General features: G+C 36.2%; 1 protein-coding gene across 3 annotated transcripts; it reads left to right on the plus strand.

Moving 5' to 3' along the window:
* Window positions 1–240: 240 nt before the first annotated feature.
* On the plus strand, window positions 241–22,789 carry LOC103716151 (uncharacterized RNA methyltransferase pc1998). 3 transcript variants are annotated; one of them, XM_039118408.1, is made up of 16 exons: window positions 241–461; window positions 551–665; window positions 3,410–3,521; window positions 4,791–4,835; window positions 4,943–5,010; window positions 11,538–11,592; window positions 11,707–11,786; window positions 11,959–12,042; window positions 14,112–14,225; window positions 16,455–16,573; window positions 16,666–16,783; window positions 16,889–17,022; window positions 17,223–17,376; window positions 17,594–17,673; window positions 22,000–22,138; window positions 22,271–22,789. In XM_039118408.1, exons 1-15 carry the CDS (start codon window positions 292–294, stop codon window positions 22,082–22,084), a joined length of 1,533 nt encoding a protein of 510 aa, XP_038974336.1. In that variant the 5' UTR covers window positions 241–291; the 3' UTR covers window positions 22,085–22,138; window positions 22,271–22,789. The 3 variants fall into 3 exon arrangements, with proteins under 3 accessions (XP_038974336.1, XP_038974335.1, XP_038974334.1); XM_039118407.1 differs by having other exon boundaries at window positions 22,307–22,789; XM_039118406.1 differs by having other exon boundaries at window positions 22,312–22,745.
* The last annotated feature ends 3,070 nt before the right edge of the window (window positions 22,790–25,859 follow it).

The raw sequence follows: 25,859 nt of genomic DNA on the forward strand, positions 1-25,859 counted from the left end.
GAACTCGGGCTAGGATGGAGTGTGCATAACATCCTGTCCTATCGGGCTGGCCCAATTGGGCTCGGGCCTGATATTTTGTAAAATTTTTGGGTAAGTCTCGTCTGAAGCCTAAAAAAATTTTTGGACTGAGGGCAAGGCTCAGCGCGGCTCATTTCCAGCCCTTGGTAGCGATGGTTGTGAGCGCCAACCTTGGGATCAGGTGTGTCGCACGTGATTTAGATAACCCACGCGGTCTTTTCACCAGCAACGGGTTCCCAGCGGCGAGCGCTGAGCGACGCCTCAGAGTGAGAGATGGCTCTCTCACTCTTCTCGCCTGCTCTGGTCACCGCACGCCTTTCTGCCCGAAACCCTGTGCTGGCCGTCGCTACTTCTCACCTCCCCAGTCGAAACCCTGACCTCCTCCTCGAATCACCCTCCTCCTACTCCGCTCCCACTGCCCTCCAATGCCCGCATTTCCAATCGTACGCTCACTTCACCCACACAGACCTCCAATCCTCTCTCTTTCTCTATCTTTTTTCTTTTTCTTTTTACATTTTTTGGGAATTTTCAGGTGCTCGGGTTGCTCCTACGAGTGGAATTTGGACCAGCCGCCGGTGCTCCAAGAGGTGAGCAAGTTCTTCAGGGACCACGGCATCCAAGATTTCACCTTTGACAGCGGTAGGCTGGTGGGTGTAACTTTTTTTTTCAAAAGAATATTATTCTTACTTAGTATTTTTACCGAATTTTATAATTTCTTGCTGGTTTGAATGTCATTTCTATTCTTGATGGAATGTCTTGGGTGAATTTTGGGTATGAATGGTCGATTAGACTGAGGCTGGAGAGCTCAGTTATGGGGAGCCTGGTTTTGGAATTGTTGAGATTGGCGTGTAGAATTGCACGGGATAAATATTAGCGAGGCAAGACTATGAGAAAGGTTTGCCCGATGCGCTGAAAAGGGTTGTCAAAAACTTGGCAACTCTCAATAATTTGTTATCCATGAAAACACGTGCAAACTTGGTGGTGCTGGGCGTAGCAGAAGGTGGGTAATTGCTTTTCGATTATACGATGTCTTTGAGAACCTAAATTGCAAAATATGGTTAGAGGAGTTTGGAAGAATTTTGAGGACAAAGGACTTAGATGACACTGCAGTTCATTAAGGAGGAGAGGAAGTTTGTGAGCTTCCTGGGGATTAAATTAAAGTTTGTTAAAGATCAATTCTGGAGAAAAAGGATCCCCTGGAGATTTGCAGGAGAGTAATTGTTGTATTACGATGGTGATAAAGGATCGATGTGAGAGAATAGGCATATATCTAAATTAAGCATATGATTGACAAAGGCAAGCTTAACTTGGATTATAAGGACCAGGCTCATAGAGAGCAACTGACATAAAGAATTTAAGACTTAAGAGCAATATGATGAAAGGAGGGCAACATAAACACAATGTTAATTTGCAGTGAAAGGGGATCAAGAAGCCAATTATATGCTTGTATATAAGGGTTGGATTCCAAAGGTGTATTTTTCATTGAGGAAATTTAAGGGCAATATATCCAAAGGAGGACAGCAAGAACCCATAGTTTATAACTGTGACCCATCTGAACTTTATGGACTGCTGTTTATAAGAAATTGAGGTTGATAAATGCATGCATGTACAAATGAAAGAGATAACTGAGAAAATTGAGATTTTATTTTCTAATAACTAGAGTAGAGAAGGGATATAAAGAGGTGTGAACCATCTTATACATGATGTGGTAGAGAGTGGGCTTGCAGCTTGGAGGATTGGACCATACCTTTTTATTAATGGTTTTGCCACATTTTTTGTAATTTGTTGTAGGAGGCTATCACCTTTAAGAATAACAGTGTACTCTTATCATATTGACTTCTAAGGATGATCCTATTAACCAAGCACTTAACTATCTTTATACAATTAACAGAAGTTTTGGTGGAGAGATCTAGAAAGATATTTGAGTTATTGATGTCTAAAATCATATGTTGTTATTCATGCAACCTCAAAAGGGGAACATGTCCTTTGTATTTTGTCCCCTCAAATTGATTGAAAAAAGTCTTTGGTGTAATGTTTATTAGTGGATTATAAGGTTGAGATTTGGATGAAATTGTGAGGTGAAACACAATAATAATGTTTGATTTCTCTATATTTGTGAATAATCACCATTTTCTATCTTCTTTTCTTTCTTTCTTTAGTTCTTTAAGCTATAGCAAGGAGATAATGGAAGTTTTGCATTTGAGATGCAAAATGGATGTTGTTGGAAAAACCTACCATACTTATGATAATGAAGAGAGAGATGGTTGTGATATAGTGGCTTCTCTACAGTATGTGCTAAGATGCTGTCATTGAAGGTTAAGGGGATCGTAGGAGAGAAACTTGGGTAAGGCACTGAAAATTGTCTGATTTGCTAGAACTGTTTGGTACTACTCCCCTTTTCCATGCTTGTATGGATGTATGGGATGATGTTGGGATGTGGATTCTTGCACTTGGAAGAAATTTTTGTTGATGAGATTCAGAAGTTAACCTTCTTCTCTCTCTTCCGAAGAGCTTATGGTGATTGCAAGGGAAGGGAACTAACAAGTTTTGAGATGGGAATTTTGTAAGATTGCAGTTTTATAGGATGAGTGCAAGTGGTCTGTGAATGGCAAATGCTGCTTTGAAATCTACTGATATATTACAAAATCCAACCTTTTTTTGGTCAATTTGAAAGAATTTTGAACTTTGGATGATTTCAGTAGGCAAGATACAAATACATAAAAAAAGTTTACATGACATGATAAAAAGGATAATTGCAATATGACTTTTTGTTTGATTCTCTTGATGATAATTTTAAAATGATTTAATTTACCCTCAATTTCAATTTGGAAAAAAAGGAACTAATCCAAGCTTTGCAATCTTAATATCAGACCCTATACCGATACCATGTTGGTACGCCCAATATAGGAGTTGATTCGGCATACCCACTCTATACGCCCCCATACCAAGTACCAATTTGGTGCCAATTTTGTATGGTACGCCTGGTATGGGGTGATAAGCATAGGTATTGCGAACCTTAAATTGATCATTTGGAACTATTTTGCTTTCACGTATGACAATTAAGAGTGTGTTCGTTTTGTTTGGCATGGTCTTAGATGTGGTAAGAAATAGAGATTTGTGAGTCTATTTGTTTTGCTTTGGACAAAAGGTGGAGAAGATTACTGCATTCATCTATTTTGGCTTGAGGAATCTGGGTAGCTATTGTGCGGTAACGTTCTAGCTTGTGGTGCAAGGAGAGTTTGCTTTTATGAATTAAGCTTGCCTATTTTATTTTTGAAATACACTTGCCCATGATTTCCATACAATCCTTAACAATTCCATATTGTCTTAATGCTAGTTTTTAGCTTATTTTTTTTGTTTTATATTTCAATTTCTAACTGTTGTATTTTAGTGGGAATGGAGATGTCGGGCAAAACTAGCTGTTCGTGGAACACCAGAAAGTCCGCTGATTGGTCTATATCAAGAGGGAACACACAATATTGTGGATATTCCACTATGCAGAGGTTAGCTAGCATAATATATATACTATTTGACTGAAATATATGAATTTTATATTTAGCTAGAAAAGAATGCTGTCCTTCTAATCTGGAAATCATATACAGGCTATAACTCCAGGGCCAAATAACCATGATTATTTCTGCTAGTTTTAGTACAGCATGCTAATATTATTAGCTATTGATATTTACTTCTACCCAAAGTGCATCCTAATACTGAAACAAATTCATCCTGACCATTTTTTTTCGTGAAACATAGAGCTTGCGAAGACTTGCAAATTGTTTAGTAAGTGATAACTGCTAATAATATAACAGTTCTTATGTGCAATGATCTAAATCATACTGTTTATCCAAGATGATATTGGTAGTTGTTTTTTGTGAAATTATTTCCTCCCATAATAGCTACATAACTATGTAGAAATAGTTTTTCTTCTATTCTTCTATACAACGCAAACTCCTGCAATGTGTGAGGCATGTCTTAACTGTCCGTGTTTCCCACGCTTTTTTTTCCTGTTGCGTGCATTTTCACACACTATTTTTTTTCCCATTGCATGCATTTCCTCCCCTAGCCTCTCCCAGCTCCATGTTCTAACCATGAGATTAGCTGTTTGAGTCTTTCTTGCATTTATTACTTTATTTACATAAATTTCATTTTTCAGTTAAAGATAAAAATATCATGTGCATCACACATGTAACTTCCACTCTGTAACTGGATTGTATTTCTCGTAAAGGGGTATTACTCAATCAGCTTGTAGATATCCATGCCCACAACCTCCCTGTCCTTTCTTGGTGGAGAATACTATATCATTCCTTCTAATCCTCAGTCTCTAATATTCTGTGAAAATGGGGCCACAAAAATCATTTTTCTCCTCTCTTTCTTCAAACAAAATGCAGTTTAAGGTGTTGAAGAACAGTCCCATATCGGATACCATAGGGACTCTAGTTGGTCTTATACACTCATGGGTGAATCTACCTACTAGCTTATGCTTTTTGGTTGGAATTTAACAGAAAACCCATCTGTAAAATCGATCTTAGTGGGAATTAACTGTGCTACCGTGCAGTGAATCTTGTGGCAGTCTGTATGTGTTGGCATGGTACATTGCTGGTCCTGGACACCTGGTATAGCATGCACCTTTAGTCCATGCTAAACTATATCATCCGTTTAATAAGATTATTGGTGCTTGGATTGTATGACTATTTCCTCCAAATGTAGCTAAATTAGTTTTCAGATTGTCTTTTAATGTCCCTGGTTTTTTCTTCGTTTAATTATGTGTGCAGCACATCATCCTCGCATTAATGCTGCAGTTGAACTCCTAAAACAAGGCATGCTCTTAACACAGTTCCTTTCTATAAATGAAGGATAGGCTTTTGCATTTTGTTTTTTTAATGTATTTCTATGTCTTTCTATCACATTGTCCTCAATTTTTTAGGTATTTCTAAGCTGAATATTCAGCCATATGATGAAGATGCGGGTACAGGTGATCTGCGGTATGTACAGGTTAGTTGTGCATATGACATTCTATACATCTAGATGAGGATTACCATACGACCTTACTCTTTGATTGCTGTAACACTTTTTAGCTTGCCTACATTTTAAGAATGATTGGCTGGTTTCTCTCCAGTGATTATGTATTTACATATAGACTACCTAAACTCATATTGTGTCCTAGCGAGAGGAGAGAGTGGTGGGACTTTGTTCTCCACTGTCGGCTCCAGTCCATCTCTCCTACATCATCATAATTCTAATCTGCATTACTTGTTCCAGTAAGAGAAATTTAGAACAAGAAGCAGAAAAAAGCTTCTCATTGTCCCGACCTGTTTCCCTGTTATTCTGACAATTAAATTTTAATCTGCCATTTCCAATGTGCAACATTTATTTCTTGGATATCACTTTGTTATCTTCTCTTGTTTCAAATGATAATTGATTGGGATCTGGTAGTCATGGTGTTCTCCATCTTTCATCTCTACATTTTTGAATTATAATCCAAATGTGCTCTGCGTTCTTGCTTTTTTTTTGGTAAGACTGCCTTCTTGCTTCAACATCTAGAATTTCATCTTGATATTATATTTTATCTACAATTCACAGAGTTCTTTGTCACTGACACTTCTTCCATGTCCTCCTCCAAAAGCATCAAAGTCATGCGCATATATTACCATAAGATGTTAAATCTGATGTCAATTCTCACTGCATATTGCAAATTGCAATCCTTATCAGTATTGGAAGACATCTACATCTGTGCATTTATAATGGCGCAGATGAGTAATCAGGAAGAAAACATTAAGTTAGCCGATGCAGGCTATTTTGACCTATTTTATATCATGTATATTTTAAGCACAAGATCAAGGTCTGTTGAACCGGCCGGTACCATATCGGTACCATTCGTGATCGGTACGGTACAATCTTTGAAAACAGTTCGTACCGGTAGGGAGGAAGAAGAGAAAAGAAGAGGAAGAAAGAGGAAGAAAGAAGAGGAAGAAGAAGAGAAAGGAGAAGAAAAAGAAGAGAAGAAGAGTAACGATTTGCAGTTTGCACCTAGCCTCAGGCCGACCCCCTCCCGAGCACCCTGACGACGGCGATGAGGATCACCCCCCTCCTGGCCAGTTCCTTACTTGCTCGCGGGAGAAAGGGGAAAGAGAGGAGAAGAGAGGAGAGCGGAGAAGAAAGGCGAGGAGAGAAGGTTCGGAAAGAAGGAAGAAGAGAAGGAAAAGAAAAAGAAAAAAAAGAGTCCGCGCATGGTACCCTGTGCTTGCACGCAGTTTTCTACGCTGGGAACTACGCCCATGCGGGATGTCCTGCATGGGCCATTTACTGCCACTGAATGGCATTTAATGCCACTCTGTAACATTTAACGTAGACCTCTGCGCGCGCGTCTGCGAGTTGGCTTGTTTTTCCTTGGCCGCGCGTCCGCTCTGTGGATTTTTCTTGCCAGTTCGGCACCGGTTCCAACCTGTGCCGAACTGGTACCGATGCCCACTGGTACGTCGGTACGGTCGGTACGGCAGACCTCGCTAAGATCATTTCAAGTAGAAGTGAGTTTAGATTGGTCTTGGGAGCAAAAACCAAGGAAGAATTTATGCTCTTTATATTCATCTTATCCTTTCCAAGGCATGTGTGATTATTGATGCTTTATCAAATGTGAAACTTTCCTTTTTAGATGACAATTTGTTTTGCTTGAGGAAATTCTACCCAGTATCTTCTTTGTAGCCCATTTCACTTATATTGTTATGTCATCAATTTAGATTTAGGATTTGTAAAGCAAATAGAGAGCACACAAGAGACAAAGGTTTGTGTGGGTTGGTCTACAACCTATGCCCATGGGGTGGAGAAAATTGGATAAAGCTTACTAATGGTGGAAGAGTACAAAGATGAGGAGAAACCACAATACAAATTCTTCAATCTTATCAACACTCAGAAGCCCCAATAGCAAAAGTATAGTCCCAAAGCCATGGAATGGGCAAAAATATGCATGTGGATGCCAAAAAAAATTCAAGTCGGGGACTCTGCCCTAGAACCCTTGGATGGGCCAATGACGAGATGTTGAGCATGGTGTAGTGGGCCTTAGCCCCAGGCCAAGGGCTCAAGGAGATGCCCAATACCTATATATCTTGTAAATTCAAGACACACTATAACATGTATATGCTTGTATGTTTAATATGCTTTTATGTACAATTGTACATACTACATTTTTTTTGCATATCATTCTGTATGAAATGGCCATTGATGTTTTGGATTCTCCAGATTATGTCAGCTTGTGATGCAACTCTAGTTTCATAGTCACATGAGCCTGAATGATGTTTTGGCGAATGGTTTTTGTCATGTAACTCTGCAGCTATGTATACCTTTAACATAATCAATGTTGATTTTTAGTGGAGTGCTTGGATCATTATAATCTGAAATAAGATTGGAAACAGAAGCACATTTAGCAGCAGAACTGAGGAAGGGCAAAAAAATGAAGAAGTGTTTGGGAAGAGTTTGCCTGAAATTTCTCATAAACATAATAAAATAATATAATCTTATTTTTTGGATCACTTTTGGAGGACAGGAAGCATGGAGCATATGGCTGGTGGAGCAATATATCAGCAGGGTGCAAACATTTTTCCAACTTTTACTATAATTTCCTTTAAGTCTTTGAGTTTGACTTGGAGAGTTAATTTATTATGGTTTAGTTGGTGAGAGAGCCTTTGGGTTAGTGAAGTGAGACTTTGAGACCAGAAGGTTTGAGAGAGATTTGAGTTCAGTTTGTAATAAAGAGTGATATATAAGTTTCCTCTTGTCATTCTGCTGTTATGAGAGTAAACTAGAGAACGAGATTTTATTTTTTAAAAAAGGAATTAATTATTGTCCCCTTTTTCTTTGTATTATCGCTCTTTAGCTCTCTCTCCCTCTCTTTCTTCCCGTCTCTCTGTCCATCATTTTGTCTTCATCTTTATCTCCAACTAGTGGTTTTGGCACAAGCTTCTAGTAGCAGTTTCGCCATTCCATGCATGACCTTGTTGATGAACCTAAGATAACTGCCAAATTTTTGAATAGTGTAAGGTTCACATTAATGTCAATTCCCGTGCCAGGTGGTAATTCTATGGCATAGGCATTGGCATTAATTTCATGGATGACCATGCACGGGCCTTCAATCTTCGCATTGACTTATTTTGAAACACTCTTTTGAAGCCTCCCTGTTTGGAGGCTTGGCATCAATATGCAACCTTCTTGGAATCCCCGAAACCTATGATGGAAATCTAAAATAGACTTGTAGTTTATATTGTTCAAGATAATTCTTTGTGAAATCTCAGCATGCATGTCATGGAGATGCCTACAAAATGATATTGCGAGCTCATTAGCTTGTGAGTTGGGTCTTAAGGGGATAAGCTCTGTGAGCTTCCTAGGGCTATCACCGGACAACCTTAGGTGGGTAATGACCAATAGAGAAGTCTACTTTTGTATGCTGATTTGACCATTGATAAAATTTGATTCCAACCAGATGTGATTACCTATAAGGAATCTAAGAAGTCCTGAAATCCTATTAATCACTTCATTCTTCCTACCAATTTATGAATAAACAGAGGAAAGCCAGCTGTGACAACGGTCTTCCAAAGGTTGTGCAACCTGACAATACCTGATATGTGGCAGTCATCTTATTGGAGGGGACAAGATGTGCTCTTTTAAAGATCCTGTCTGTTAAAACAAGAATAGAGTCATGGTTCCTTATCGTACTAGGCAAATTTAAAATGGAATCTATGCTTAGGTCTTGCCACGTGATGTGTTGCATAGGCACCGGTTTATGCAGTCCCATACATGTTTTCTGCCCTTTGCCAATTGGTGAGTATGGGAGTGGGAAATAGTACATGCTACATCGGTACGTCCCCTTCGAGAGCCTATCCTTAATTACTATAATGGTCTTGTTGCAACCAAGTGACTTGCTACCCCCAAGCATGAACTCCCAAGCAATGAACTTTAGGATGTACCAAATATATTGTCAAAGAGCACAAGTAGTTCAGGATTATCAGATTGCTGATGCAAGGTTTGATAGTGCACTATGTCTTTAGTTAATTTTGCTAGTATTTTCTGGTTGCAGCCCTTCTCTATGTTGTAGAATGGCTGGGGAAAAGAATTTAATTTGGATTGATTTTGGAGTAATTACTAGAGGAGGGCCAATTACTTGGTTATTTAATGCCCTCACCCTCCCATTCCTTCCACTGGCCCCTTTTCTTTTCATGCTACAATTATGAATAAAGAGCAACCACTTTCTCTTTGTTTATCACCTTTGTCTGAGATGGAATTAGCACGAAGCCTCTTCAGAAGTCTGGGTAATCAAGTATTCTTTATCCCTCTTTTTTTCTTCCTTCTATCCATGGTTTCAAAGTCTGCTGGAATGGGATGATACAACTGATATCGTACAATTTTGATGCAAAATTGGCACTTGAATGGGTGTCAGGATGCCAGAACCTGCAGATTGGTATGTACTGGCCATACCGGTCTATACTAATGCATATTGGGGCATGAACCCATGTGTACTGGCAGTATATTGTACCAACCATACTTGTTAGTACTGATGGTTCATTTTTTTTTTTAAGCTGTTAGTTACGGTACGTACTATTTGTACGGGTATCATATCGATAACTATTCCAATGAAAAAATTATACGCAACTTGTTAGCAATATTTAAAAACTTACTTCTATTCTTGCTTTTCTCTTTTCCTTTTCTCCTCGCCCACTTCTCCGAATCCTTGGCTGGCCAACCCCTAACAAGGGAGCAGCTAGCCACCCCTTTTCTACTTCTGGCTTGCTTCCTTAACCAACTATTGAGCTGGCCAATCTATTCAGAGATTAGATCCAACCAGGCGTAGAATAAGGCCCAACTGGTCGTGTAAATCTTCCCAAACCTCCTTTGTTTGATTCTAATTTTTCTCACTATTGTCTCTTATCCCTACAACTGTTTAATTTGCAAAAATAACCTGTATTCTGCTGATTTGATCCTTAATGGCCTTTTCCTAAGCCACATGCCATATTCCTTGATTCCTAACTAACCAGCCTCATCTTCCATCAAGCCCAATCCTAGATCAATTCCTGACCTTTCGTTGACAACCTTGCAGTTCTAACCAACTTAGCCTTGTCTTTGCCATTTTGGTCTTATAAATGCTGCTTCTTGCATCATTTTCACTGTTCTTATGGAAGATTTGTGTTCTCTTGCACGATTTCTTTGATAGAATCTTCTTTTGAATAACCTCCATCACATAAGCTTTCTTCTTTTTTGTATTTCTATTGGCTTTGAATTCATGGACTTGTAATTTCACTGCTGGATGATTAGAAGTCTGTTCTTCGATCTCATATTTAGGAGCATGATATTAGATCGTTAGCCCTTAGATGGTAATGCATTTCAGTCTCTTTATTTGCCTATGTGTTAGATATGTTTTTTTTCTTTCTTATTGGTGATCATTTCCATAATTATTCACTAAAACTATTTTCTTTATTGATGAATCTTGCATTTGCATCAACTAGGAGAGCATCTAGGTTACTCCTTTGAGGTTTATCTGGCATCACGTCTCTTATGCTTGTTGGGCTAGACCAGACATTTCTCAATCAACAATTGGTCATTCTGTTTTCATGAATGGTATTCTTTTCTGTTGGTGCAGTGGCATAAAGGGATACTTGCAAGATACAATGCCATGGTAAAATTTTTATCCATGACTTCTGCCCATGGTATGTTGTACCTTACCCAATGGTACCGAGCATATCATAACATACCGGTCCGGTACCGGTATTGGTACCAGTGACGTACCGTGTACCATATCATACCGACACTATGATAGTGTGGCACCGGTACGGGATTCGATACCGGTACGGCGAATCTTGCTGCTAACATAGCTGCAATCATTTGGATCTATCATCTTCTTGAGCAAATCTCCACCTTTTATAGTTGATGGTAGATGCTTTATTTTAAAAATTAAATTGAGATTGTTATTTCATGGGTTCTTTGAGTATTGTTTGAAACGGAAAGTCCAAATTCAGCAGCAATACTTTCTCCATCTATCCTGTCATCTCATCAGGTAGATGATATTTGGACAAAGAGTCATCCTTTTTTCAGAAGAACCTTTTCTTCTATGGAGGGTAGAGGGGATTTGCTGTATATAATCTATATACACTACCTTCAGTATTCTATATTATCCATGCACATTGTGATATGAATATGTGCTTATTATGTCCATTTGATGTCTATGGTAAGTTCATTGTAGATTATTACATCGGATCTTACACATATACGCCTCGAGAATATTATGATCAATGTATATTGTTTAATGACAACTACTTCAGCAAATTATTTGTTATTTAATCCACTGCATGGAATCCCTTTGCATATCAAATTCTCCAGAAAGTTGGAAAGAGATAATTGATAGTTTGATACTATTCGATGGAATTCAGCCCCTGACAAAAAAATGATTGTATGTTGCTGTTAGTTCCGCCAGCGATGAGAAAGTGTGTATGGTGTATGATGTGCCTCATACTGATTCAGTATTAATTCTTGTACTTCAGATGGCTGTGACAACATATAACACATCCCTACCAGTTGCTGAACGATACCAGAAAGGTTAGTGCATCTAAATATATTTTTCTGTTCCTTTTCAGTACCAATCATACCTCTTATTTGTATATGATAAAGCGGTTGCCTCGTATGCTAGAAAAGTTCTCATTTTGTTTCCAGGGAAAGTACAGTTTTCATTGGTTTGGAATTCAAGAAATGAGCACTCAGAGAATTCTAATAAGTTGCATGCTTTGTCGAATGTAAGTTTCCCATGTCAACATTGAAGCACAAGGGGAACTGGTCAATTCATGTCTTTTTACATATATCGCAAGCCCACATCACTTCGTAATTTCTATCAAATATTTTGCTTAGAAACATCGTCTCAAGATATTTGTATTACTTAGTTGTCATGTCTGTCTTGTCACTTTGCAGTTCTTGTGGAGAATTGGTGGACCAAACAGTAACACGCATTTAATCCACTCTATATGGGCTAATTTTCAGACATCAACTAGCAATGTAAGCTATCTGGTCTCTGTTGCTTGTTGCTTTTATGGTTTTGCGACATCACATTAAGTGGTGGTACAATAATTATTACTGAAGTGGTTGATATGAAAAGTTATAATATGGCAGTGGTTCTCTAATTTGGAATTGTATTTTGCTACTAAAGTTGCTTATTATGAAAAGTTATAATATCATTCACAAATCACAATGGATAGGTTTTGTACCAAAGAATGCACGTTTTGTTCTATCTATTTGTGCAAGGCATAGCTTGAATGTTAGATGAACTTGGATGTCATGTGTTGGCAAATGCTTCTCATTTGATTCCAATGTTGTCAACTTGACATACTTTCAGACACCAAAGAGCAATATAATCTACATCTATCTTGAAGTGTCCAGGGTATGAGCACTATTGCATTGTCTACACACATATGCGATGATCTCTTTGCTATATGATGTGGATTGATTAGACCTATTGGAAATGCTTTCTGCTTAATTTAGAATGTTTGCCATAATTGAACTTGTTTGATTTTATGATTTCTACATCATCCTTTCTCATCCTATAAAAAGGGTGGGCTAGCGTACGAGGCTTTGCCATTGTGGGGTCTGGGGAGGTTCAGATGAACACTCTCTTAGCCCAGCATGTGGAGAAGTTGTTTCTATGTTTCAAATCCATGGCACCCAGCTCACAATAGAGCAACCTTACCTTTATGCCAAGGCTCACCCTCATACTGTCTTATCGTATCTAGCGCAATATTTGACTGTTCAAAGTAGAGGCTGCAAACTTTCCTCCTTTCTCTTCTTTTGTTCAGCTGTAGCATAAGCGTATATTGTATATTAGTGGATTTTCAGTTATATAGCCTGGCCTCAAACAGGCATTCAAAATTTTCATGATGTTCAAAAATTAATGGTGAACCGTTGCTTGATATTTTTGAGGATACAAATGTGTCAATTCCTTAAATTGACCCGATTCCGGTACCAGTTTAACTAATAAAATCATTCTTGTGAAATTTTTAGTTTGAAATCTTTTTTTCGTGGAGTTTCAGCAGCGGAAAACATAATTTCCATAGAATTTAATAGTTCTGATAATTAAGCTTGCCAATGCGCCACATTGTTGGCCCTAAATTAAGCTCCCGTCCTCTTGAATCATCAGCTTCCCTGTACATGCTATAAGAATCGCCAGCAAAAATGTGGCTTGTTACATTATCAATGTTGGGATCTGTAAATTGTAATGCGTTAGACTGGATTAAATATGGATCAGATTGTGGTTTGTGATTCTATCTTATGCCTTTTGAAGATGAGAAAGTTTCTAGTTGCAATGATTTGAATTTTTGAACAGATGAAGAGTAAAGTTATAACATCCATAAATACAAAATTTAGTTTCACTACTTCAGGCCCATGCATTACATGTGCTAGAGGATAATTACATTCCAATTTAATAGGCCCCTATAATGAGACAGCATAAAGATATTTCATCACAATCATGTTTGCAGTGTCTATACACTTCTTTGCCTTTATTTTTTGAGAAAGAACTATACTTTCTTCCTTATCCGGTAGTTGATCCTTATATGACATTCCAATAATATTCTTTCTCCTTTAAACAAACTAACGCCTAGACTAAGGCTATTGGAGCGTTAATCTTCACTCTAAGGACATCAAATCCAGTCCCTACTAATGTAGACTTTCTTTAAAAGAGGAAGCAATTTCTGGCACATCTCAAAGATACGAGATCTCTCTTTAGTAGCCCTTCAAACTCCCAACTCTCCCTTTTTTTGTTTGACATTGCTTTCTTGTTTGACATTGAATGGAGATAAAAATTGAATTTTCACATGGTTTTATTTGTTAAACATGATAAAATTGGATCTTGTCTCCATATTATCATATCATCTCTTGATCTAAGTATACATTTTGGTCCCAACAGGAGGATCCAGACATGCTCTTTATCCCTCAATCTGATTATATTATGGCTCATTTTATCTTCACCCCCTCCCCCCCCCCCCTCTCTCTTTTGCCTAAGAGTTCATTTGATATAGTGCAAATGATCAAATACATATTTTCTGATATTAAAATTTCTATTTCATGAACAGATAATCTTCGGTAACAGGTGGAGACATCTCCTGGGAGAAAGAGATTTCTGGGAACATATTGGAGGTGTTGATATCTCCTTGGATCCATCAAGCTTTGGCCAGGCAAATACACTGGTACATCTAAACTTCTTTTGGCTGTTAGTCAGAAGTATTTTTTGGAACCAATGCATGCAGATAAAAAATGACAAAGAAGTAGGCAAGTATGTATATGTGCGCATGTGTCAGTTTTAACTAAAGACTGGAGAAATATTTTGATGCCCATTTGTAATAATGAAACTAATATCCAATATTTTACCAACTTCTGTAAAAATTAAATTTTTATGAACTACACCATGAAATAATGGGTTAGGGTGATGAAACAAAGATTCGCTGACAACAAATAACAGAAAACCAATAGATTTTATGCTAAGAAGGTTAGTGGAAACTGTCTCTTGCTTAGGCAACTGAGAAAAAGTGGAACACATTGCCTTATCAACTTTTGAGAAAAAGACATCTGGTACATCAATATTAGGTGTTAACAAATGTTAGGATCAAGGAAGAAAGAGCTAAAAACTGTCTCTTGCTTAGGCAACTGAGAAAAAGTGGAACACATTGCCTTATCAACTTTTGAGAAAAAGACATCTGGTACAGCAATATTAGGTGTTAACAAATGTTAGGATCAAGGAAGAAAGAGCTAAAGTTGAAATTTTCTATGGCATGTTTGAAGGATCTGTGACCAGCATTATAAGTACTTGTAACGTGATTAGTACATGTTTTTCATTGATGTACATCACGATTTGCTGGAGGCTTATGTCTTTCCACTTATTATAAATGTATTGAATTCTTGAAAGTATCATGGTTTGTCTTATTTACAGGTCGTTGACGAGTCAAGGTTGAATTAAATGTGAATCCAGAATTGTGGATGAAAGCTTTGGAGAATTTAGGTCTCAAAAACAATAGAATTGAGAAGTAGAACATGATATGCAGTTTCAAGGAACATTAAAACTAATGAGCTTCGTTCAATATAATGATCAGGAGATACCACGTGATTATCTCATCATCTTGGATCTATTATAGGGAAGAACAGAGATATAGATGAAGACAAATCTAATTGTGCCAAGTGTATGAAGTGTCAGTGCGCTTAGATGATATTTTGTAATCATTGCATCCCTCCGAGAGTAAGAGAAAACTATTAAAAAATGATAAAAGGTCCAAAAATATTATTTTTCAGTATGTTAGAAATAAAGAAGGACCAGCACACAAGTTGATCATGGCAAACTTGGGTATTTTGAGGTGAACTTGTGGTAAAACTATAAAGGAGAGGACAAGGTGCTAGTACACTATAGTACGCCTTGTAGTTGCAGTGGAAAATTACCGGACAGGTATAGGAATGCCTAACAATGATCCAAGTTCGCTGATATAATTGGCTTTTACATTTGCATCAAAGGATTTGGAAGGAGGAGAAAATGAAAAATAACATGGATGGAAATTGTGAGAATCTTGTCATGCCAATTGATGTAGCTCTTAGTAGGCATCATTTATGAAGTAGGGTTTATAAAGCAGCTTTTGAGAATATACGTCTCAAAAATCAATAGAAACAAGACATAGGACATGATATGCAGATTCAAAGAACATTAAAATTATATGAGGCCCTAATCGACATTAATGGCCAAGAGATACCAAAGCGTGATTATGTGATTATCTTGGATCACTTATATAAGAAAACAGAGATATAGATAAAAACAAAATATTTGTGTCAAGTGTATAAATTTCAGTATCCTTATATGGTTTTGTTATCCTTGTATCCTTTGAGAGTCAAAGAAAAGTATTACAGGATGGCTAGAAGTTCGACAATATTGGTTTTTAGTACAACAGTGTTGCAGAGGTCCCGCACACAAGACGATCATGGCAGATATCAGAATTTTAAGGTGAATGTGTAGCAAAAATTGAAGGGATAAGATAAGGAGCTAGTAATGCTCTTTGAGTTGCGAGAATCGATTAATATGGTCAAGAAATGTGCAGCAAAAATCTAGTAATGTTCTGATATGATTTACTTATAAATTTGCATCAAAGGATTTGGAAAGTGGAGGGGAAGACGAGATAACATGGATGAAAGTCATGAGAAGTTTCTAGTGACAATTAATGCAGCTTTTAATAGGAATCATTGGTGAAGATAGGACTTATAAAGTTGATAATGATTAGATGATATACTTGATATTCGTGACTATGGTTATTATTATAACTTATAATAATTATCCTGGTTTATTCCAAAACAGTGATTAATGTTAAATGTATTAGATGTTTTGTTGCAAGATGTACTTGATGCTGGTTGATGTCGCTAAACTACTATAACTATTCTTGCAGGCTTTTAATTCCTTAATAAGGAAATTGCAGAAGTATGTTCCCTATGGATCATCTGTTGTTGATTTGTATGCGGGGGCTGGAATCATTGGATTGTCTGTATGTGCCACTAGGAAATGTAGGCAAGTTCCAATATTCAATTTACATTCTGTATGGGAGCATATTAGTGCTAATTTGATCTCAGTAGTATGAAGTACTAATTTCTTGTTTACAGGTCTGTGAAATGTGTTGAGATCAACAAAGAGTCTAAAGTATCTTTTGAAAAGTCAGTAAGCCGTCTACCAAAAACTATAGATTGCAGTATCAGTTGGCACAACACAGATGCTTCAGTTGTATGCACTCATTCACTCAGAAGCATAAAATTATCACCCTTAACATACATATTTGACTAGAGTTCTGGAAATCTAATGTGTCATCATGTGCATCATGATTAACAGGAACCCCTTTACTGGCTTGAGGGGTCAGAAGTTGTTGTTGTAGATCCTCCCAGAAAAGGACTGCACCCATCCCTGATTGATGCTTTATGCAATGTTGCATTGTCTGATCATAAGAGTAACGAGGCACCCAGAGGGTAATGGCTCAACATTGCTTTTTAATTTCTTTAAAATACTGGTTTCTTCGATGTTTTTATCAAGTTGCTTTCAACGTAAACTGTATTCCACAGTGCCACTGTAGAATATGTAGCAATTGAAATGTGTTTGGAACTCAAATTTCAACCCCTCCCCGCTAATGTATTAACTTACATAAATGTCTTTTGTCTTCTACACTCAGTTCCATCCAGAAAGTGAAAGATGAAAAGCGGCCATGGATTCTACGTTCAAGGGAAGCTTCTGTTCGCGTAGACAGCAAAACAGCTTGGGAGAAAAGTCAAACATTCGCTGAGACTCTTATTTATATTAGTTGCGGATGGGAGAGCTTTAAAGAGGTATTGCTAGTCAATGCATTCTAACTGGATAATTATCATTGCTTGGGTATTTTTATTTTTGTCTATGTTTCTTATGAGAATCTTCTTGCTTGTACTAGTTGTATATATTTCAGTTTGATATTCCTCTCTGTTTTTGTGGAGAGTATCATGTATTTGTTATATTTTTCAGCAAAATTCCTTTTTGCTGATTCTTTTGACTAGGATACTTATTCAACAGGATTGCAGGGCTTTGCTATCTAGTAAGGCTTGGCATTTGGAAAAGGCTCATGCTTTCAACTTGTTTCCCGGCACTGAGAGGTATTGATTTCTAATAACACGAAGGCATCAAAAAAGAGCCCATGTTGTTATTCTTTTGTAAAATTTTCCTTCATGTGCACTCTGGGGCTGCATTGCAACTACATCACTTCTTTTAACCCTGTTAGAGATATCCTCTCCCATGCCCTCTTCTGTAGTGTTTATGTCATGTAACGGAAGTGACTTCTTTGGTGATTCTCGTCCCTCATTGCTAATATGTTCCAAGACCTTTCTGGCATTTTGCAGGTCGTGTCATTTCTTTTGGTTCAGCTATTTTTGAAGTGTTATCCTCTAGAACTTCATAATTCTTTCTTTTGATAGACTCATCAACCAAAAGGATTCATCTTAATCTCAATGCTTTGCATTAAAAATTAAAAAGGATTTATAAAGTTGGGGGCACAAACCTGACATTTAGTGAAGAACTTTGCCACTTCGAACTCCATAGTATTTTCATAAGTTGCTTTTATGTACATGCCTTAAGCACTGTATCAATTCAGTCTTTGATACTCCTTCAGATTAGATCTCTCTGTGATCCGCCTCTTGCCTTTTTTAAAATATATTGAATTTCTCACCTAAATTGCTTAAGAAAATTGGCTCAGCAACTAACCCCCTTGATGGAGCCAAATTTGTTTTCCGAAATCCTCACTAGTTGTTTTATTCAACAAACATTATACCATCCTTATTCAACAAACTTCGTAAAATAAGAACATTGTACCAACTTTCTGAAGTATTCTTGAACTCGATAAACATTGTTTATACTATCCTGATTCATTATGCATTTGTCACAGTCCAAAACCATTTGTTTGCACTTTGCAATTTATAATCTGAAAAGAATCATTAGTACCCTCTTTTGAGCTCAGCTTGTAAAGGTTGTTGTTAAATATTTAAAATCGTTAGCTCCTTAACCACCTTTGTATTTTGTTTTAGCTTTGAAACTTATATATTTCCTAGCTTTTTCACATTTGTCAGAGACTGCATTTTGTATTTATTAAGTGTCCCTTGCATGAGTCTTTTACTTTTGGACACTTCAAGCACTCTCATGCTAGTTCTGTAAAGCATTTAAACAACTGTTCCCACATTACATCATGTTTTTGTTCAGTAATTCATCTGGGAATTTGTTAATTCTCCTTTTAGAGTATGTTGTGAAATTATTGGATATCTTTCTTGCATGAGTCTTTTACCTTTGGACACTTCAAGCACTCTCATGCTAGTTCTTTAAAGCATTTAAACAATTGTTCCCACATTACATCATGTTTTTGTTCGGTAATTCATCTGGGAATTTGTTAATTCTCCTTTTAGAGTATGTTGTGAAATTGTTGGATATCTTCTAGCTCTTTCTATGTTCTACCCTGTCTGAACACATATATGACAATTAGCCTACATTATGAGGCCACACACTCACAAGGAATAATCACAAGGAATAACAATTACAATTCTTACATGTCGCTAAGAGGAAAATAATTTATACCCAGCAAATTTCTGCATGCTTTTGTAAAGCCTGATTTTTTTTTAAAAAAAAAAATCATTTTCATAACATGTATTTGTTATAAAGTATATGGTGTAGAATCTGTAGATATTCAAGTATCTTTTGTTTACCCTGTTGTAGCTACACCACACCAATATACTTTTGAGTTTTAGGCTCTAGCTAGCCTAAAGTGCACATGCACTTGGAACATTAACTATTTATTCCGTGGTTTAACTTACATTATATTAATCAGACACTCTGATACCGTCTATGATTTGAATGTTTTAGTCTGACATTATAACTGAAGTTTGTTAGAATTACTTTCAAGGGTTTCATTTGGAGTTTATTTGTTTTCATTTAACCTTCTGAGATGTCTGAAGTAGAGTTATTTAATGTAGACTTCTGAACTAACAGTTCTTCCATCAGAACTTATTTTAGTGTTCTTCAAAAATCATGAAATTGAAGTCTTGTTAGAATTGGGTAGTTGGATCTAATTGTGTCTGATTAGGATGGCTTGGTCGGATCTGATTTAGTCAAGTCAATACTAGTTGGTCAAGTTTGGTTGGTCAGATTGGGTCCAGTTGGTTGGCTCTGACTGGTTGGGTTAGATCAGGTTGTAGTCAAGCAGTGGCATGATAGGTGAGAACCAACTTTGATTCTTCTTAGACCATTGTTAAAATGGTAAGTATACAGTACCATTGTCCAGCTAAAGAGTGATGGTACTGCAATAACTGCAATAATAACAATGAATCAACAACATCGATATTATTGAATATTTTGACCATGATATGATTTTATGGAATAACTTGGAAATTTTTTGTGGTTGTTTAAATTACTCAAGGGGTCTAATTTCTTCTATTTAGGTGAGTATATCATATATGATTTAGGTTATGCATTTTATAAAACCCTATGAAATAATAGGTCCGACTTCTGAACAACAATGTTGAATTACTGTAGGAAGATTGCAGTTTTCCAGTAGTTCTGTCTTGGTTTAATGACAAGTCTATTTAGTTAGATTGGCACAACTCCATTTATCTTTGTTATACAACTCTGCTGAATCCTTTCTCAACAGTTAGATGCAACTGTATATTTTGCACTGCAGTTCAGTGTGGGGAAGTTTTTCTTTCGTGTGCTTGGAGAATCCTCTTTGTTGTCCCAGCATTTGCTCCTATCGAAATCTTAATCATTAGATCGCGTGATGCATTTGATATTTGCATGCATATAAATCCTTACTATCTTTAATTTCACAACTAGATAAACTATTCTAAGATTTATCTTACCCGGATCCTTCAGTTTAGCCTTAGGTACTTGCACCTGACGCATGAAAACATGGCTATGAATCATTGATTCAAGTGCCTTTTTTTTAAATTTTATTGGTGGGGTTGGGGAGGTTTGCAAGCTTACATATAGGAACGATCTGATGTTAACTTCAAAACATGCACTAGCACAGAGTCCATTTAGCATAGATCATGAACCTATGGAGCTAGATTAAATTTGAGATGCCGGGAAGATCTGCTGAACCCTTTCAATATCTAAATCTAAGCCTTTATTCATCCTTATAATACGTTGGTTGCATCCCTTGCAAAGTCTATCTTCTGCACTCGGATGCTAGACTTTAATAGTTGACCAGCAATTTTATGTCTTTGATATTCCATGGTGAAGAGTTCTCTGCTACCATTTTTTTTTATTTGGTATTTTGAAATGAACTGAAGAAAAAATGGAAAAAAAATAATTTTGTACAACCTTCTAATCTGATGCTGAGGTTGTGATGATTGATTACTATTATTGCCAGAATCTTACAGTTCAAGATATAAACTTCTACAATCCAGATCAGAATGCCCTTAATGTTCCTACTTGCATCCTTGCAAAAGGGTCATAAGATCTGCATTATGGATCGTGTCATACAATCCTATATATAGATCATGAGATCCAACTTGATTATGTTATTGCATATTAAGCCAAGTGGCAGCTCCTTTTCATATAATTCTTTGTTTTTTTGGCTTTTAGAATATTTATCTGTCACTTAGCCTTCAGCTCATAAATGTCAGTCCCTTCGAAAGTTTTCAACTTCTGAAAAGTAAGATAAAATAATTTTGTGGAAGCAGGCTATGTCTAGGAGGTTTATCTCCGAATTTTGGTCTTTAAGGCTTTTCTCAGTCTGTAATTTTTGAATCTCATGGTGTGTATCAGTCTTTGGTTTTCATTTTTTACCCTCATCCATTTTTGTGCTTTTGTTAGTCTATACCTCACTGGGGGTTTCTATTGTGGCTTTTATTTCATCATCTTAATCAGATTAACCTAGATAGTATCTTCCCCTATCTTTCTTAGAAAAAGATAAAGAATTTACAGGTCATGGAGGCGAGGCAAAATCTTCTTATTCTTGTTGTCATTTGTCGAAATCTCATTGTTTAAGGTGATTCCTTTTCATTTTTCATGCAGTTTCCAATTAACTCCTTTGTTTTTAATTTTGATATTTTAGATTTTTAGATTTTTTCAAAGAAACTGGGAGAACTTTAGTATACATGAATCGGTCCATAGTGCAGCTCTATATAAATTACTTCAATGATTTTTGACTCCATCAGTTTCTTGACAATATTGTTGATTAGTCATCACATCATGTATTCTGTCCTCCAACTGACAAGTAACAATCAACTTGGGTGGATGGGCTGAGCAAGAAATTAGTTATATACCATAAAATTGAACTTGATAGTTTCTTGTTTTTGTATAACTTAGATCTACTTATGATTCATCCTGAACTTATCACTAGTTCACCACATGTTTTCTGTAAGTTTGATTCATTATATCATGCAGTTAGTTTGCCCTACTACTTACCTATTAGATCATAAACTATAATATGAATGCAGCATTGAAGTTCTAGGTGTGTTCAAACGTGGTCCACGGGTTGGCCAAAAGAAAAAGAAAAGAGGAAAAACGAAGAGAAACAAGTGAGGCAATAGCGTACTAACTGCAACCATGCAAAGTATTTCACTGAATGATGACAAGGTATTTTCATATACTCTTTTTTAATATCATGTTACAGACAATGTGTTAGAGAGAGTTTCCTCTTGATGGATGAATATTTTTTAAAAATGTGAGGATCATAAGAATGATTTTGGCCTGTTACATGTTTAGCAGAGTTCTAGTGGTTCTCATTCTTGTCCTACTTGCTAGATCAGGGAAGGCAGCTGAAATGTCATGCGCTCTGAGATCCTGTGTTCTCAACCAGTACATCTGGCTATTGACAAGTTCAAAAATAAGAGAACACACAAAGAAAAGGTTAAAACCAAAGGAAGATACATGGAACAACTCAGAAGAATCACGATATCTCTCCATATCTGATTGTGGTAACTGGTGTATTTTGTAAAGATGAGCAATAGAGTGCACTCCTTGTTTCCTATTGTATCAAAAAAAAATTCTGGACAAAAAGAACAAGATACTATATAAAAAAAATTCTTGAATGATATGCTGACATGCCCGAATTCCTTTAAGAAAGGAGCTCAATTACATATGTTAATCTCTCTTTTCGGTACAATATGTATATAATTTAGTTCCATATTTTTTATTAAAAAAGATGTGCAAATAAAGCAAATGTTACCAGGCATTTTTGCTAGACGGTATTACTGCATTTCTGAAAATTTCATGATTTTTATTGTATTCCTTATGCGAATTTTTGGTTTTCTTCATGGGACTGGTATATACACAGCAACTTCACCAAGGACAGCATCAGATCCTCTTGGTTTGGCAAGCTATCCCTAACCACTAATGCTATTATGCAAATTTCTTTCCCTAAAATTATAACATAATTGAGATAAACAAAATATAGGAGTAGTGGTGTAGAGGTAGGGGTGAGAGAGAGTTTGCTTCTCTCTAGAAGAGAGGGTATTTACTTCTCGAGTCCAAAATCAATAGTGGTTATACAAATAGAAAACCCATACAATTGATCATGATTTATGCCATTAAAAATACTTAAAAATCAAAATCATATATTTTGATAGTCTCTAATTCATCAAATGGGTGCACAAGCAGTTAAAGACATGAAGAAAAATGTCTAATTTTTTGTCCGCTTCATGCATAAGTTAGAGACCATCAAAATATGTGATTTTTGGTTTTTAGGTATCTTAATTATATAGATCATTGCCAGTGGTGTAAATTTTCGATTGAGATGCCCTTTTATTGATTTTAGAGTTGAAAGAACTATATAACTTCTCTTAAGATGAGCAAAATCCATATATATGGGCATCACTTTTATTGCATATTTGGTAGACCGTAATGCTACATTAATGCTAACATTTAGTGAATAACATTAATTGTTTATTCCTTACTGAATTATCTCCTTACCTTTCTTCATTGTTATTTACTTTGAAACAGTCCTGAGCAGATCATCATATTACCAGAAATCCGGGTTTTTGGTTGTGTTTGCTTTGTTCATGACTTGAGTCTTGTTCGAGCAATTTAGTGCTCACTTTACCAGATTTAGAATCATTCATTACAGGTTCCCATTTATCTTTGCAGGTTCGTCTTTATTTTTGCATTTTATGCATTTATTCTAATTTGGAAAGCTGGAGGTCCAAGATCAAATATTACTTTTTGTGTTTTTCCTTTACAAATGTTTACTATCTCGATGCCAATGTTTACAGTTTTAACTCTTGGTATTTATTTTTTGCTTGGTGTCTTCTTACCCTTCTTCATTGCCATATACTTGGAAGCAACCCTGACTCGACTGTTATGTTACTGGGCTTTTACTGATTATTTCTACAACTTTAGTGCTTATTGTCTTAGATCTGGTGTTTGTCATTTCCAGGTTAATGTTTAGCCTGATGGTGTTGGTTTTTATTACTTCATGCTCAGTATTTATCCAAATCTGGAAAGCAGGAAATCCGAGATGAGATCTTGCTTTTTCTGCTTATCCAATAGACTGCAGGTCTTCAGTATGACAATGTTACCAGTTACTATCTAATAGTAATCGTCTATTCTCTGCTGAGTTGTCTCTTTACCATTCTTCCTTGCTATTCATGCGGGGTAGCCTTGACCTCACCATCATGTTAACCCAGCTTCGACTACTTATTTCTGCAACTTTTGGTGCTTAATATCCTAGACTTGGTGTGCATCATTTTTAGGTTTCTATTTATCTTGCCCATATTGGTTTTTTATCATTGCATGTTAAGTATGTATTCGAGTCCAGAAAAGGAGCAAGTCAGAGATGTGATCTGGCTTTTTTTTTTTCCTTATTGAGTAGATTACAAGCCTTTATTATGGCAATGTTATTGGCTACTACCTAACGTTAACTGTTTATTTCTTCATTGCTTTTTACTTAGAACTAGCGGTAACTTGACCGTCATGTTACCTGCTTTTACTGTGTACCGTTAATTTTAGTGCCTACTTGTCAAGATTTAGCAATTTATCTTCTTGGGTTTTTGTTTATCGGCCTAATGTTGGTCTCTTATTCATCCCTTAAGGGTATCATGAGAAGCATTTTTTTGTTATTCGTAGTAGTAATAGAGTCCTAGCGATAAAGAGATTAAGGCCCCATTTGGGAGAGCTATTGGAGAGCCAAAAAGTACTTTCTGGCCCTTCAAAAGTACTTTTAGATGAAATAGAGGTGTTTGGCAAAAATTTCAAAAAATTGTTTTAGCTTTTTCATAAAGTTAAAAATAACGTTTTGGAAGAAGCTCCATTTTGGAGCTTTTCGGAAAAACACTTTTAGATTCGGTTGGAAAGCTATATTTTTTACCAAAATATCCATAATAAAATATAATAATTACACAAAATATCCCTTTAATAATTGTTTAGCCAATTTTATCATCTAACTAAAAAATTTGTTATATCATGAAAAATTTATTTATGCTAATAATTATAATATTTTATATTTTTATTATTGTATTATACTATAAATATAATATTATATTACATTATATTATAATACATTGATATGTTATGTTAAATAATTTAATATTATATTGAATTACTATGCTATAGTATAAAATATTATATTACTATATTATAATAATATTATATTATATTACAGTAATATTATACTATATCATATATTTATGTATTAATATATATTATATTTTATTATACTCTGTTGTATAATACTATACAATGTTCTTTATGATCATTTTGTCATACCAAAAGTATTTTTTCAGTTTGTTTACCAAACACATATTAAAGTGGCACAGCACTTTACAAATATAATTACTAAACAATTTTTTATAAAAGCTCTACTTCAGAAAGTTCTATTTTCAGAAGCTCTACTTCTAAAAATTTTACTGCCAATAGCTCCCTCCAAACAGGCGGCCTAAGCATCCGGAATAGAGAGACAAAGCAACTTGAAATATCTGGCAGCATCAAGAGGCAAAAAAAATCAGACGCCCACTTCATTTTATGTTTGAAATCGGTGCATTATTCTTACTTATCAGACGTTATAATAATCTGAGTGAGAGTCTGGGAAACTTTTTGACATCGTCGATCTTAGCTAGGGGGAGCACCTTTCCATTGTCGCAGGCATTGATGTAGAGCATGTAATACAGAGCTCATGAATTCCCAAGCGTTGTTGCTTGTCATAAGGCATCGAAATGCAGAGGATTACATGCGGGCGGTTAGACACATGAGATAATAACATACCATCTTCCCCGACAGCTGGGGATGGAACTGCCCACGAATCTGTTAGCCGTATAAGAAGGATTGATATTTCTAGTCTTGCTTCAAACCCGAGGGAAAATTA

Source organism: Phoenix dactylifera, unplaced genomic scaffold, assembly GCF_009389715.1.
Source record: "Phoenix dactylifera cultivar Barhee BC4 unplaced genomic scaffold, palm_55x_up_171113_PBpolish2nd_filt_p 000345F, whole genome shotgun sequence".
Taxonomy (NCBI): domain Eukaryota; kingdom Viridiplantae; phylum Streptophyta; class Magnoliopsida; order Arecales; family Arecaceae; genus Phoenix; species Phoenix dactylifera.